At 33.8% G+C, this 17281-nt stretch overlaps 1 protein-coding gene across 7 annotated transcripts in view; it reads left to right on the top strand.

Annotated features, from left to right (window-relative positions):
• Positions 1-17281, top strand: part of erbb4a (erb-b2 receptor tyrosine kinase 4a) — a 581429-nt gene that overhangs the window by 147575 nt on the left and 416573 nt on the right. Inside the window, exons 12-20 of one of the 7 annotated variants that reach the window (XM_051890836.1) lie at positions 1049-1248; positions 3820-3952; positions 6496-6589; positions 7633-7787; positions 8543-8587; positions 9209-9341; positions 12371-12493; positions 12598-12696; positions 14470-14655. The exons of 5 other annotated variants lie outside the window; for them this stretch is intronic. In XM_051890836.1, coding sequence (XP_051746796.1) covers positions 1049-1248; positions 3820-3952; positions 6496-6589; positions 7633-7787; positions 8543-8587; positions 9209-9341; positions 12371-12493; positions 12598-12696; positions 14470-14655 — 1168 coding nt within the window. Of the gene's footprint in view, positions 1-1048; positions 1249-3819; positions 3953-6495; positions 6590-7632; positions 7788-8542; positions 8588-9208; positions 9342-12367; positions 12494-12597; positions 12697-14469; positions 14656-17281 lie in introns of all 7 variants that reach the window. One more of the 7 variants, XM_051890828.1, reaches the window with a different exon arrangement.

Genomic DNA, 17281 nt, shown 5'->3' with positions numbered 1-17281 from the left:
TTAGTAGAATGTCTAAAGTAGACCATTGAAATAAAATGTTACTGAAATTTACATAATACACACCCAACCATTTCCATATAAGGGCTTTCCAAATTTTGGAGTAAATGTCTTATGTATGGAAGCTTGTTCCGCCATGAAATAAAAAGCAAGAATGAAAAAGTAATTGCAACTTTTTATATCACAATTCTGACTTTTTTTTCCTCAGAATTGTGAGATATAAACTCGCAATTGCGTGATATAATGTCCAATTGTGAGGGAAAAAAAATTCTCAGAATTGCTAATTTATATCTCACAATTCTGACTTTATAACTCGCAATTGCATGTTATAAAGTCAGAATTGTAAGATATAAACACAGTTCTGAGAAAAAAATTGCATTATATTGCATTATAAAAACTTGCAGTTGCGAGAAATTCTGCAATTCTGACTTTATAACTCACAATTAAAAATCTCACAATTCTGAAAAAACGTCAGAATTGTGAGATAAAAAGTCGCAATTACCTTTTTTATTTTTATTTTTTTTATTGTGTAGCAGAAACAAGCTTTCATATGTCCATATGATTGTGCCCAATAACTGATTTTTTTTTTTTTTTTTTTTTTTTAATTCCGGGTGTACTTCAAGTACATAATGTCCTATGCCCAGAATTCCTTTGCTAAATATATAAAACTATTCCCAAAATTCACAGCTGGACTAGTTTAGTGAAATTTAATAGGCCTTTCTAGTTTCAGAGGGTTGGCAAATATGTGTTGCCGTCCCAAGTGTACTTTCCCTCTTCAATTTTGGGTTGAATCTTTTCACAGATTTGCTCATACTCTAAATGATTTAAATCCTCTTTTAGTAATATATTCAGAAGTGTCCTCATTAACTACTTCTAAGAAATCCCTTGTTTCACATTAGATCCAAGTGAAAAATGTTCACTCCCTCTGGATGTGGCACTTAAAATAGTTCCTGTAGCATTGTTGTCATTTATCAGAGACATCTTCAAATATATCCTGCATTAATGTGAAGAAGAGTTAAGCAGACCTGCTGTCTGTGTCTTTTTTTCACAGTGGTATTTCTCTGCTGATCCTGAAGCAGAGCTGGATCTCTTCACTGCAGTTCCAGTCTTTGAGAGAGATCAGCGCCGGTAACGTCTACATGACCAACAACAGCCAGCTCTGCTTCTACAATACAGTGAACTGGACCGGTCTGTTCCGCACCAGCACCCAGAGAGCTATGATCAGGAACAACAGGGACCCCAGAGAGTGTAGTGAGTGTCGTTCAATCTCAGTCTCATCTACACCTCCATCTGTTCAGTAACTGTGATTTAAATAAGATGTCATGTTTGAAGCAGGAATGAAAATCTTGGCATCCAGTAGTGAGGCATTTGTTTGAAATGCTTCCATATCAGACCTGCGAGTCTCAAAAATAGACTTTAATTAGACTGAAAATTGAGGATCAGATTCTGTAATTTAGTTGATACAAATACAACCAATTTAATTAATAGTCTTATTGAATTTTGTAATTGATATAAGGGAACAGAGAATCATACACTTGCAGTTCTGCTCAAGCCATGAGGAAACAGAATATTATATTGTTATTAATTTATAGTGTTACCAGTTTTTCTTTCTCTGTCCACTTGTATTTTTAGTCAAGCGTTTTTGCCCCAAAAAGATTTAGACCATTATGAGTTATCGAATAATTTATTTTATACCCACATATCGGCATTTATCACAAATTCGTTATCACACAATTTGGCAGCAGGTATATTAGGCTGCTGTCGCTTTAATGCCTGACGCACGGATCCATTATACTGTTACACATGCGTTTTCTTTCTCAACTGTTTACTTTCACTTAAAATATTACTGACTGTGTTTACGTGAATACTTGCCAAGACCTGCATTTTGACATTGTTTTGTGTGTATTTGACTGTTTAAGCACAATAAGCAGCGAAAAATAGTTCAATTTAGACCTGAGAGGCGGCTTTATGTGCCGCACTTTCGGTGTGAGTGCAAAATCTGCGGGATGAGTAAAATTATGTGCGATATGCACAATCCCACGCCGAAATTCAAGCCCTGTAACACCAGCAATATTCATCTGGAGCAAATGAAATGAGTGAGTGAGGGGAGACGGGTTTGTGTGTCAACTCGCTGTCAGAGAGATGAGAGAGAGAGAAAGAGCAGCTGGTATCATGTATCTGTTCTGCAGAAAATGAGTATTGGAAAGATGTGAAATATCTCTGCTTCTGATATTTCAGTTATCAGTATCGAAAAATCAATATTTTTGACAACACTACGTTGCACTTAATTATTTCAGATGCCTTTTTAAAAGACTACAATTGAAAAATGTATATGTTATATATAAAATTCAACCCGCCAAAGTGACTAGTAGGAGTGACTGCGTTACACGCCACTGCTGAAATACACCCACATTTGGCACGTTGGCGGGTGTTGATGTCAAGCCCTGGGTAGGATTAAGGGATGTCAAATATGGCCGTGAAGAATAAGGCATTAATATCTGCTTTATAAGTAGTAATAAACAACCAATATGCATGCTAATAAGCAACTAGTTAATAGTGAGAATTGAACCCTAAACTAAAGTGTAAACATTTATTTTAAATTGTAATAATATTTCACAATATTATTGTTTTTACTGTATTTTTGATCAAATAAATGCAAAAATTAGCTTTTTTTCATTAAATGACAACTCACTATGTCACAAACTGAGATAGATAGCCTAAAACTGGAACTAGGCCATTGAAGTAAGATGTTACTTGTGAAAGTTAAACTTGTGGGGCTAATGAAGATGTTAACAGACGGAGAGCCATTTCCAGTGCACACCGCCAAGCTGGATATAATTAGTGTGATAATAAGTCTGTAGCGTGAGGGATCAATGGCTCTGTTAGCCGTCTCATTCATTAGCCTCTTTTCCACACCATCGATCAAAGCGGACTGATCTACACAACTGACCAACAGCTCAGACAGACACCCACAGTGCTTCCACACACACAATGTGTTTATCCATGAAGGACAATGTTTTTACAAACCCTATTGTGGAGCAAGGATAACTGTCTTATGTGGTTGGTTGGTGAATTTGAAACATATTTGACCATTTAAATCCCCTGGTAACACTTTATTTTACAGTTTGTTACATGTTACATGTACTTACTACTGTAATAACAGTAAATTATGCATAATTACAAGCAACTAACCTTAAACCAAACACTACTCCAAACCCTAACCCTAGAGTAAGTCCATGTAGTTAATTAATATTACTCAGTACTTGACCAATAATTACACTGTAACAAGGACACCTTAAAATAAAGTGTAACCAATCCCCCTTCAGTGTTGCAGTTGGGCACATTTATTTCTTTATGCACAAATTAATTTTTTTTTTTTTTTTTTTTTTGTGCATTTTAATACATATTGTTTAAAAAAAAATGTACAATTTAATTTGAGCTATTCTGTGGGCATTTCTAAAACGGGGGAAAATTGAGACATTTCTGAAATTGAGAAAAACTTGTATGGTTAGGTTTGTTTCAGCCAGGGCTTACCAAAACTTACCAAAATATTACCTGTCAAGAGTTTCATAAGTAATTGCTACTATAACTATTAGCTAAGTAATTCCCCTTTTAGTTGTTGTCAAGAAACTTGACATGCTTTCTAAAAAATGAATAATAAATAGTCTACAAATGTACTCATGCCACCATGAATTTACTACCACACTTGCAGAATAGAGATATTCAAGTTCCAAATAAATTACGTAATTGCTGTGTTTTCTTTCTTTCTGTTTGTTTTCTGTTTTTTTTTTTAACTTATTATTATTTATTTATGTTTTTCAGCTAAAGAGCGGATGGTTTGTGATCCGTTGTGTTCGGAGGCAGGATGCTGGGGTCCCGGTCCAGAACAGTGTCTCTCATGCAAATACTTCAGCCGAGGAAGGAGATGTGTCAAGTCCTGTAACTTATATTATGGGTGAGTATGTGTGCAAATAATTTGTGGTGTCACTTTGCTCGTGTACATAGCTTTTCAAGTTTTTCTTTTTCTAAAAAAATGGTCTTCTATTTCTTAAACTACTTTAGCTTGCAGTTGTGTTAATATGATTGTGTTTTCAAATGCAGATTTGTTCAGATAGGCCCCTGCCTCCAAAGATATATCTGCATTATGACAATCATGATCAGACTATCAAGATCAAGGGATCAAAATGCTTTTAATGCTATTTATAACTCAAAGGAATAGACAGACTCTCATGCTTTCCTGGCAGGCTGAAAAAAATTACATGGAGACATGGAAACAGGCTTTGAAAAGAACAGGCAAAATGTCCAATATTAGGATTTTGTTTGCAAATACAGTGAATGTGTCTCTTTCATTCAAGAATGAGTAATTTTTTTTTTAAAGAGCTATTCTTAATTCTTAAATAAAAGTGACTACTGCAAAATTAGCAGTTTCTCTGGATTTGCTATTTATATGTATTTGTCTGATTAATGTGGACATTTTTGTTTTATTGTATAAACTACTGACAACATTTCTTCCTTTTTTAAAATAAAAATATTGTCATTTAGAGCATTTATTTGCAGAAAATGACATCTGGTCAAAATAACAAAAAAGATGCCATGTTTTCAGACCTCGAATGATGCAAAGAAAACAAAGCCATGTACAAGTTTATCCTGGAAGAAAACTTGCTTCCTTCTGCTCTGACAGTGTTCCCCAACTCGAAGGATTGGTTTTTCCTGCTCTATGCCACACATTCAGGCCAATAAAGGTGTGGGTGGAGGACCACCAGATCAAGACCCTGTCATGGTCAGCCCAAACTCCAGACCTGTCACCTGAACCCCATTGAAACCTCTGGAATGTGATCAAGAGGAAGGACACAAGGTCACGACCCGCCAAACAAAGCAGAGCTGCTTGAATTTTTGTGCCAGAAGTGGCATAAAGTCACCCAACAGCAATGTGACCGACTTGTAGAGAGAATGCCAAGACACATGAAAGCTGTAATTGGAAAGCAGGGTTATTTCACCAAATATTGATTTCTTAAAGGACCAATGCTGTTGAAAATGGATCAGACAGAGCATCGAAACACACTTGTAGCCAATTTGGGGGTGGAGCTATCAAGATAGGGGTGTGATCCTTTTGGATAGGATGTGTTTGTTGTGGTGATTTCAAATATCAACAGCTTTTCTCAGAAATTGCTTACTGGACCTTTAACTCTCCTCAAGTTAAAACATTAGTATCATGTTGTTTATAAAAGAATATAAACATGTTTTCTTTGCATTATTCAAGGTTTTTGTTAAAAAAATTATGCCTAAGTTAGTGGCATGACTTTTTACATAGGAAGAAAACTGCCCCAGACTTGTTTTTGCAGTAAACAATGTGTTCGAGTTCATCCAACATTTCACCTCCTCAAGGCAATTCAGCAAAGAATTTTTCAGCTTTCCTGCTTTGAAAGGCAGGTACAACTGCATGTCATCATCATAACTATGATATGAAATGCCAAATTTATTAAATATAGAGCCCAGTGGAATCATGTATAGAGAAAAAAGAAACGGCCCTAAAATAGAGCCCCGTAACTTACAGGAGCAGCAGAAGAACAATTATTCCCAATCTTTACAGTGAAAGTTCTTAAGTTCTTAAGTTCACTTCTTAGATGTTTCTTTCATGCCGTAAAGGTGCAGTGTGTAAATTTTAGGGGCATCTAGCGTTGAGGTTGCGAACTGCAACCAACGGCAGCTCACCCCTCCCTTTCACATGAATTTAGAAGCTATGGTGGCCGTCTGGCCGACACAAGTCAAAGATGTCGTCTGAGACAGCAGAGAGTACATTAGCCAGTCAAGCAATGACGTTTCTTCTTACTTCTAACAAAGAACGGTCTCTGCCTCTAATAAACCAGATGACTACTACTACCACTACTACTACTACTACTACTACTTCTTTGTGCGTATTCAACGTAGTGACGATGCAAGCTGCCTCTGAAAACACGAACCATTTAGAATAAGAACAACATGATGAAACGCACTCTGTAGAGCGTTTGTCCATTTAGGGCTACTGTAGAAACATGCAGATGCAAAATGACGACTTGACATGGAGGGGGGACCCGCGGTGTATGTAGATATAAATGGCTCATTCTAAGGTAATAAAAACATAACGGTTCATTATGTAATTATACAAGCTTTCCTACTTTGCGCTTTTCTAATACTCTCAATGAAACTATCAACAACAGAAACAGATGAAAGTAGTATTGACAGCTCCTTAAGCTGTTTCCGCTTTCATGGATTTGTATAGCTTATCTTGTATGTCTGTTTAAATAATTGACCTAGATTTGGAGTTAATCACACTAGCCCCTGGTCGCTATGTGAAAAGTCCTTCAATGCCATCCAAACAGTGCATATTAATCATATTACTCAAAAAAACCATTCAATGCATTTTGGTATGTACTTAAAAAAAAAAAGTACACTACATGTTGTAAATAAATTATATATCAAATAAATGGCTTATAACACATTGTTCTTTATCTGTTCAAGGGATGTTCGAGAGTACGCCAATGGCTCCGTTTGTGTTGAGTGTGACAGCCAGTGTGAAAAAGCCGGAGAGAAAAGTTTGACCTGCCATGGCCCGGTAAGAGCCTATAAAAGCCAAGTGAGACCCTATATTAGTTGCTTGTTTTTGTTTTGCTTCAATTAAAATTTGATAACCTTGTCATCGATCAAGTCGATTGCATCTTCATATCATCACAGCTCCAGACTGAATATAACAAGAAACAGAGTGATATTGATTAGAAACAATTTAAGCTATCTACATACAGTCTCAATATTAAATTCTGTATGTAGCCTTATTCAAAATGCATCATTGTCAGACCGTATTAGATAATATACAACCATGTAATACAGCGTGGTTAAAACCAGTGAAACCAGTGAAAAAAATGCCATTTACACTGCCATTCAGAAATTAATACTTTTATTCAGCAAGAATGCATTAAATTGATCTAAAGTGACAGTAAAAACGTTTATAATGCTACAAAGGATTTTTATTTCAAATTAATGCTGAAACAAAAAAAAACAAAAAAAAAAAACTTTCTATTTGTTAAGTAATTTTGAAAAAAAAAAAAAACGTATCACGATTTCCACAAAAATATTAAGCAGCACAGCATTTTCAACATTGATAATAATCAGAAATGTTTCTTGAGCAGCAAATCAGCATATTAAAATGATTTCTGAAATGATCATGTGACAATGAAGACTAAAAATTCAGCTTTGCATCACAAGAATAAATTACATTTTAATATATATTCAAATAGAAAACAGGTATTTGCATTTGCAATAATATTTCACAATATTACAGTTTTTATTGTATTTTTACTGCATAAGAGACTTCAAAAACAATAAAAAATCATAGCCACCCCAAGCTTTTGAACATTGAAGGAGAGACCTGAGTTGTATCTATAGGGACCAGAAAGTCCTTTTGAACTTCATAAGATGTGGTTTTTGTAGTTTAATTTGTTTGAACTGTATGAAGATACAAAATAATTGATGCATCCTTGAAATGATATTAAATGACTGTGCTTGTTTAACTAAATGTTTCCTTTCCACTTTTTAAACAGTGCTTCATTCTCTAGAGACACATTTCCTAATCTTCTATCTTTCTCTTTTGTCTCATTACAGGGTCCAGATCACTGTGTGAAGTGTTTGCATCTGAAAGATGGACCCAACTGTGTGGAGAAGTGCCCTGATGGTCTGCAGGGAGCAAACAGCTTCATCTTCAAATATGCTGAGACCAACAACGAGTGCCATCCCTGCCACCCCAACTGCACCCAGGGGTAATACTGCTTGCTTGTGTTTGCACTTAAATCTATTTGTAAGCTTCTTTCCTTGCTTTAACTGCATCAAGCACAATATGCCCAGAGCACTAACCTAATTGCCCATGTGGGTAAAGCCGTCGTGGTTACCGCATTCAGTCTTAGACACATGGGCCTGGGGGATTTGAGAGTGGAGAGAACAGGTTTCTGACTCCAGATCAGTGGTTCGCAACTGGTTTTGCTGCAGGACCCAGATCTTACATTGGACATAAAGTGTCGCCAACACAGTGCTAAAATTTTTCACTGGACAAAAAAACGTCTTTAACATTAAACACTGAAATTTCTTAATTACATGAACTGTTTGGATCCAATAATATGCTAAATTATTAACAAGTAGCTTGAATGTTTAGTTTGCAATAGTCACTTTAGGAGTGTCATGCATGTTCACTGATAATTTACTGCTCAAAACAGTTTTTTTTGTTTGTTTGTTTGTTTGTTTGTTTTTCTTGTTTTTTTTGTTTTGTTTTTTTTTGGATGAAGGAATCTCACAAAAACATGTCTGTCACATTTCTGTCGTGAGTTTATTAGATCATCATTATCATTGCTCTTATACAGTAATAAAGAAAAATAGGATACTCATTTTATACTTTTTTATTTATCTGAATAAATTAAATGCAGTATAAGAAGTACTACTATGGTGTATAAATACTTTAATCTACCACTCTGTTGCAGTATATAACTTGATTTTAACTTTAGAATGATTGTCTGTGTTGCAGTTGTACTGGACCCCGAGTACAAGATTGTGTTGGCATGTTGGACAGGTAAGAGCTTTCAAATAATAATATCTGATGTACATAAAGGATATAAATAAAATTAAATAAAATTAAAATAAAAAATAAAAAAAAAATAAAAAATAAAATAAATAAAATAATGAACTAATAAAATAAAACAAAACAATGAACTAATAAAAACAAAATAAATTAAAATAAATAAAATAAAAACTGTCAAATAATAATATTTAATGTACATAAAGTGTATAAATAAAATAAAATAATATAATAAACTAATAAAATAAAGTTATGAACTTATAAAATAAAATAATGAACTAATAAAATAAAATAAATAAAATTATATTAAAAAAGTCAAATAATAATATTTGATGTACATAAAGGATATAAATAAAATAAAACAAAATGAAATAAAATGAAATAAATAAAATGAAATAAAGTAAAATAAAATAAAATAATGAACTAATAAAATAAATAAAATAAAATAACAAACTTACAAAATAAAATAATGAAGTAAAAAAAAAAAATAAAAATAAAAATAAAATAAAATAAAATAAAAAGTAAATAATAATATTTTTCGATGCAGGGTGGAGTTTTTGCTCAGTTGGTTTGGAGGAAAAAGCACTCATAGCTTTACAACTTTTGATCTTCCAGGACTCCTCTGATTGCGGCTGGGTTAATCGGGGCTCTCTTTGTGATGGTCATCATAGCTCTTGGTGTGGCTGTTTACATCCGCAGAAAGAGCATTAAGAAGAAGAGAGCTTTACGTCGTTTCCTGGAGACTGAGGTAAGAGAGGCCTGTTCTCATATACACTTACTTAAATCAGTAAGCACTGACTAAAACAGAAACATTCCATACATTATGCATCATATCTCGTGTCTCTTCTGTCGCATCGATTTCCTTCCCTGTCCACAGCTTTTTCATTTCTTTTTCGTTTTGTTTCTTGGTAAGCTGCGTGCTTAAAAATTCCCCAGCATACAGCACATAAAGTATTCAGTGGAGGGCCCTGCTTAAATGTGTGGCAGGTTTGTTGGGTTAATGCATAGCCCTGTTGCCCTGAATGACTGTGCAGCCTATTAAAAAACATGGCCTGTCTATGCTGGTTTGGATAATTTGCAGGTGGAGCAACAGTGTTATAGACAGCTGTCAGCTTGAGAAGATGCCCTGTATCCAAAAGCTGACAGAGACACTCACGCACTAGAATCCTGAAACCCGTTTTAGCAAACCTGAGACCTCTGTTCAAGTAGAAAGTGATGCGTTTCTGAATAAGAATAAGAAAAGGAGAGGTCTAGACCACCCGAATGTTTGCCGATTACCTCAGAAATGTTGAAATATACACTGTTTTGAAAGTGTAGCTTTCTTTACAGATGATTTTCACACTAAAGAAATGATAAAAGTGGCATAACAAAATGCAAGCTGCACATTTCTGCTTTAAATCCGTTTGAATGCGTCTCCCCATAGACTTCCATTGTATGTGCTTTATTGTATAAACGCTGAGGGAAGAGTTGAAATTCTGTTGATAGTTATATTGAACATGAAACCCTCCTTTCAGCAGAAATGAAAGCTCTATAATATTAATCTACCCATACACCGTGAATTTTTGACACATGCTTATTTCAGCACCACATATCTGGACAGCTTCCTCTAATGCTGTGTTTCAGCACCACAGAGATGGACAGCTCCACACTGTGTGTGTTCAGTCCACACTTCCACAAAAACAAGTGACAGCCTTCTCTTTTGTGCTGTAATTGGGCACTTAAATTAATAGTTAGTCTTGAATAATGGATAACCAAATTTACATGTTTACAGATTGTTAAAATGTCACTATAAAAATGCCTTTTCATTAGCTAAGATTGAACGTTCTGAGTGGGCTGTATATATAGGGTGTGCTGAGAGATACCTTCTCATAACTAAGGTATTTCTTCTCATAAATCAGAACCATGCAACCAGGCACTAAAGTTTGTTATTTTAGCTGCTATCAAGGGCTTAATATATCCTAATGATTATTAACATGTATTCATTACTTCAATGAGCTCATTGTTTCCACCTTAAATTAATATATTGCTTAAATTAATAGATTGTTAGCTAACTGCGTGATTTGTATATGTACATTTCTGAAATTACATAATTTGGACACAGTCCCCTCTGATAACAGATTACTCTAAATTGTAATGTTGGCATGCATTTTCTGTAAAGCTGCTTTGAAACAAACGATATGTATTGTGAAATGCGCTATACAAATAAATGTGATTGAGTTGAAATTAATACCTCGATTCAGAAAAGTAACAACTAAGTTGTCATTTAGCAAATACTTTTTCAATGTATTTGGTGCACTTATTACAGGGACAATTCCCTGGAGAAAATTGAAGTTAAATGAATATTTCACCCTAAATATAATCATTTATTCAACTTATGTCTTTCAAATCCCATAAAACTTTCTTTATTCCGTGGAACACAGAGGTTTAGCAGAACGTTCACACTGCACTTCTGTATATTCCGCATAACTTTGAATATATATATGTTTTTTGTTTTGTTTTATTCATTTTTGTTTTGTTTTGTTTTGTTTTGTTTTATTATTTTATTTTATTTTATTTTATTTTATTTTATTATTTTATTTTATTTTTACTCCAATTGTTGTTTTATTTTATTTTATTTATTATTTAATTTTATTTTTTTACATTTTATTTTATTTTACTTTTACTCCAATTATTTTGTTTTATTTTATTTTATTTATTTATTGTTTTATTTTTTATTTAGATTAGTTTTATTTTAATTTTTTTATATTATTATATTATATTTTATTATTTTATTTTATTTTTACTCTGATTGTTTTGTTTTATTATTTTATTTTATTATTATTTAAAATATTATTATTTTTAAAAAATATTCCATTGTTATATTTTTTATTTATTTTTTTTATTTTTTTTTACTCCAATTGTTTTTATTTTATTTTATTTTATTTTATTTTATTTTATTTTATTTTATTTTATTTTATTTTATTTTATTTTATTTTATTTTATTTTATTTTATTTTATTATTTTATTTTATTTTATTTTTACTCTGATCGATAGTAACCTAGTTGTATCAGCTGGAAAAGAGCACTTTAGACATCCTGCTAAAGTTCTCCATTTGGGTTCCACAAAAAAAAAAAAAAAAAAAAAAAAAAAAATCGTAAGTTTGGAATAATATGAATATGATTGAAGTTCAACCAAAAATAAATAATCTGCCAGTTTTCAGGTCAGAGACACAGGGACTGTAGCTCATGGATCAACCTTTTGAACCTGCAATCTTCTGGTTGTCAGTTAGATCCAACACCACTCACACCACTGTTTACATTAATAATAATTTACATTTTAATTTCCTAACAGTCGAATTAGCTGAAAAACACTGGCTTTTTTTTCCCCACAGGTCTGCAATCTGTTTATTGTTGAGCACAAACTACTAAATGAGTCCAAGATGACTACTACTACTACACACACACATTTTTTTCTTTCTTTCTTGCAAGCCAGCTCCAGCCCTAATGAAACTACAAATGCCACTTTGTAATATGCAATTAAGTCTCTATTCATCCTTCTCAACCTTTCCTTCTTCTCTACCCATCTCATCTTCACAAGCTTGGTTCCCTTCACAACTGTTTACTCTCCAAATATCCAGTAACATCTTTTATTTCCCTCTTGAGGCCCAATAACTACTGCATAAACAAATTTAATCCCAAAAATATGGTTTAAATGTAACTTCTAAGAGCTTGTTTTGGAGCTCTGTGTATTTGTGAATTGAAAAGTTGTGACTGATCTAAGACTTGGTTGTTTAAGCAGTTGGTGGAGCCGTTGACGCCCAGTGGTACAGCACCAAACCAGGCTCAGCTGCGGATACTGAAGGAAACTGAGCTCAAGAGGGTCAAGATTCTGGGAAGTGGAGCCTTTGGCATGGTCTATAAGGTAGCACTTCTAAGTTTATTGTGCATTGGGGTGTCTATCTATCAGCATTTGTGGTTTTATATGATTTGAGGTGTTATTGACGACTCTGATGTCTTCTTCGTAAGGGAATCTGGGTTCCAGAAGGAGAAACAGTGAAGATTCCAGTGGCTATAAAGATACTCAATGAAAGTACAGGACCTAAAGCCAATGTGGAGTTTATGGATGTGAGTATCTTAATAAACCACTATAATGGCTTATTTCAGTGTCAAATGTTGAGAACTTGAGACAAAATCAAACTTAATCATATTTACTTTCTAAATACACATTCCTGGTCTTAATTGTGCATAATTTGGTGCATGTTATTCCAACAAAAAAAAAAAAAAAAAAAAAGTTTACCCTTGTTATATTTTATTAAAATATGATATTTTCACCTCTGAAAAAGGTATTTGGCTGAGTATTGAATGATGTTAACCAGTAACCAAATACACTACCATTCAAAAGTTTAGAATAAGTACTATCTGGGTTAAAAACAACCGAAGTTGGGTTGAAAATGGGTTGTTTTAACCCAGCTGTTGGGTTAAATGTTTGCTCAACTTGCTGGGCAGTGTTATTTAACTTAACTATTGTTTAAAAATTACTATATGTCTGGCTTAAAATGAACCTAAAATAGGTTGGAAATTAAAAATCAGACACATAATTACTAGAGGCAACAATAATAATCAGAAGGTGAACATTTATTAATAAACAATTTAATAAATGTTTATTGTTTAATTATTATTCATTAAATGTATTAATAAATGTTCATTTATGAAACATATTAATTAATTTCCAACATATTTGGATTCATTTTAAGCAAGCAATACGGTAATTTTTAAACAATAGTTGAGTTAAATAAAACTACCCAGCAGGTTGGGCAAACATTTAACCCAACAGCTGGGTTAAAACAACCCTATCACTGGATTTGTCCATTTTCAACCCAACTTGGGTTGTTTTTAACCCAGCATTTTTTAGTGTGCAAGATTTATTTATTTATTTATTTAATTTTTAACTCTGCAAGGACACATTAAATTGATCAAAACTGACAGTAAAGTCACAAAAGATTTCTTTCAAATAAATGCTGTTCTAATAAATACAGAAGTAATTAAAGTGTCGGTTAATGTTAGCATAATACATGTTCTGGCAATAATAATAAACACATTATTTAATTTTAATAACCATACTTTCCATTGGGATGGCTCACATGCAGGTGTTTTTGAATATTCAGTTTTAATATACTTAAATGCATCACATTACAGATGTAAAATGAGTTGTGAATGTCATTTATCTTGACTTTAAATGTAGGAAAGTAGTACTCTGCAGAGAGAAGAGTCCAGTAACAGCGAGCAGTCACATCAGTACATCTCCTTTTCTTCTTGTTGTCTCTCTTTCGTTCTCTCTCTCTCTCTCTCTCTCTCTCTCTCTCTCTCTCTCTCTCTCTCTCTCTCTTGCTGTCCCGAGATTCAGGGAGAGGTCAGGCTCCTTTAAAAAGCCATCAAAACGCGGCCTCATGTGCTGCGGCTGACTGTGATTTCCTGGGAATTCCTTTGTGCTTGTTTGTGTGTTCTGTTATCTGTGCACATACATATAAGCAGGCAAGCAGATGCAGAGCTACTCATGAAGGATCCATATTCATCCCTGTCTCTGTTGTAACACATAAATATGTGTATAATTTATGTGCATTTATGAAGGCTTTTTCTTTCCTTTTGAAACATATGGCTAATTGAGTGAGACAGTTTAACCCACAGTAAAATACCAAGTGTTACGTTATTCTTCTGACATCTGAAAATAAAACATGAAGGAAAATTAACAGCTCATTCTGTCAAAATTATTTGTCGCGCAGCCTTTTTACTTGAAATGATTTGTTTCAGTGTTTTTTAGTGGAAGTTCCCCAAACCGGAAGTGCCATCCATAATTCAAAATGTAGCAGTGACCTGATCTTTTCTGTCTCTGGCCACCAGGAGGCGCTGATCATGGCCAGCATGGAGCATCCTCATCTAGTGCGTCTGTTGGGGGTCTGCTTGAGTCCCACTCTTCAGCTGGTAACTCAGCTCATGCCCCACGGCTGTCTGCTGGACTATGTTCATGAGCACCAGGAGAACATCGGCTCCCAGCTGCTGCTCAACTGGTGCGTGCAGATCGCAAAGGTAAGATTGATTTCACATGTTGTTGTTATCAGTGAGACAGTATCCCTGTCAATACTGCAGGAAGTTGTGTGTTTTTGTATGCAGCCTTTGACTTCAGAATATGACTTTTGACTTCAGAAAATGTTTATTTTAGTATGTATGTGTATTTGAGAAGGGAATAGTTTACGCAGAAATGAAAATTCTGTCATCATCTATACTCTGCTGTTGCTCAAAACATTGATTTTTCATCATTCTGGGGGGCACAAAACAAGTTATTTAGTAGAATATTCAGGTTGCTCATTTCCACATTATGAATGTATAGAGTGCAACATCCAGGTTCCGGAAGTAAAAACTCCATTCAGTTTCTCCATAGGGAAATTGATTTTTAAACGCTAATTTATAAACCTTACTGTGAGCTAAGAGGTTGTTGACCGATAGTAGTTGTTGAATCCGTTGAAGCCGTTAGCTTATAATCAAATAATCGTGATTTATAATTAAAATAATCATGTTTAACAGCAGAATTTGTGGTGAAAAACGACATTTCCCATGATTCTGTACAGAAAATTCCACTAATCAGAGTTGAAACAAGCAAAACGCACCAAAAGTGCCCTTTAGCTCCGCCCACTCCCATGAAGTACTACGAATGACATAATCGAGTCGGCCTTCCTACGCTCTCAAAATACTAAAATATTTGAATATATAAGCATATTTTGCAATAAACTTAAAATATATATTTTTTAAATATATTAACATTTTTAAATGAGTAGTTTTCTATTTCTCCATCATTTTTAATTCAGTTATGCTGTTTGCAAAGCTTCATGGGACTGTAGTTCTTTCCCTCATTAAAGCTGTTAAGTACACAGTCTTGTACTTTTGTATTTTTGTCCGATTTTCAAATACATTTTTTGATTCAAATCAAAAGTTTGTAATGTTATGATTCACCTTGTAGCTGATTGGCTGGGTTAATGGCTTATAACCCTTTAACAAAGACTTTTTTTGAAATCCCTATGGGAGAAATCAATGGAAAAAATACTTCCGGAACCAGCACCGCTGAAAAAATAGACGGGCACTGTTGCGCTCTTTTGACCAATGGCTGTAAAGCTTCAGAAAGGACAAAAAAGTCCTTTAAAAATCCATTAAAATTTGTTTATATGACTCGTGCAGTGTATTCAGTCTTCTGAAGTCATACAATAGTCTGACTATTTTTATATTATATTTTTATTTATTTATTTATTAGTGAGGAAAAGTCAAAATTTAAGTTATTCACTGAAAATCTTCCTCTCCACTGTAAAGTTAAAATCTCATTCTCGCTTGTGTGCATTAAAACGTTAGTGACTTTAAACATCATTTGTTGTTGTTTCACAATACGTTTTTTCTTTTTTAAATTAAACTCAAAAATCATATTAAAATGAGATTTGAAATGAGACATGGCATTACATGCACTGCAATTCTGGTATTTTTTTTTTTTTTTAAGTTTTCCGAACACCACCCATTTCCAGTAATTGGATGAACAGATAGTCCACTCCGAGACTCATGCCATTGTTTAACCCGATGTTGCTATTATGGTTTTATTAAACAAACAGAGCAATATTTTGGTAGTGCCACAGACTTTTCAAGGGAATATTGACCTTTGAATAGTTTACTTGCAGTTGTACTGCACATTTCGCAGTATTTTAACATACACATACACTTCTACTTGTATTTTCCCTTCATTTACTAAGATTGTGTTTTTAAATTAAAAAAGAACAGTAAACAAATTACTTTGTTGGTCTACTGCTTAATCTTATATTAAAGGGCATGCTGGGTAAGTGAAGGCAGCGTGTATTGTAAAGGCTTTTCATCATTCTTTATTTCAGCTTAAAACTAAAAAAAACTAACCATCCTTGACTTTTTAACTGAGCCTTTAAATACTTAATAGCTGTATTTATTCCTTTTTTTGTACATACTGAAGCAACACTTATTTTTTAAAAGGGATAAAATTATAAAATTGTCATTTTATTTTTATATGATGGCAATATTGTGCCTTACAGGTTCGGTTCTGGAACTAAAGAATAACACCCTCTTTCTACCACATCAGTCCTTTCAATTTAATTTAATTTTATTTTATTTTATTATTTTTTAAATAATATATGACTGGAAAGGTCATGTAATAGTCATGGGATTTCCGTGGTCAAAATGTCTGAGAACTCTGTGTTCTATTTCACAGCATTCCCTTTTAAGTCCCTTCTGTTCCAGTGCCTTAGAAACATTGAATCTGTCTGCTGTGAATGGATTGGCTGAGTTCAAAAGATGGGTGCTGGTTTGTTGTAACTCACAGCTTTGGGCTTTGGCTTAATGGCACCTATTAATCAGGTTGTAGGTTGAGCAAACGGCTCGACAACCTTGCCTATTCCTGCCCCGGAATTCTGCTGTGACACAGACCCGCTGCTAAAGGTTTTCCAGGTCACGCTGTGAAAATGTTAAAATGCTGTTACCGGCCAAATTCTCATTGAGCTGCCAAACTGTTCCTGCACACAGTGAAATAATAACCTCGGCGTGAGGAAGAGATTGTACTCATTATGGGATGATGTATTTAAAGCAGATTACGTGCCTCAGTTCTCAATTGAAATGTTAACTGGTGTGAATCCTTTCCACATCACAGTAATCA

This window comes from Ctenopharyngodon idella, chromosome 1 (genome assembly GCF_019924925.1).
Source record: "Ctenopharyngodon idella isolate HZGC_01 chromosome 1, HZGC01, whole genome shotgun sequence".
NCBI lineage: Eukaryota > Metazoa > Chordata > Actinopteri > Cypriniformes > Xenocyprididae > Ctenopharyngodon > Ctenopharyngodon idella.
The sequence above is the reverse complement of the archived record's forward strand: the minus strand, read 5'-3'. Positions and strand labels throughout refer to the sequence as shown.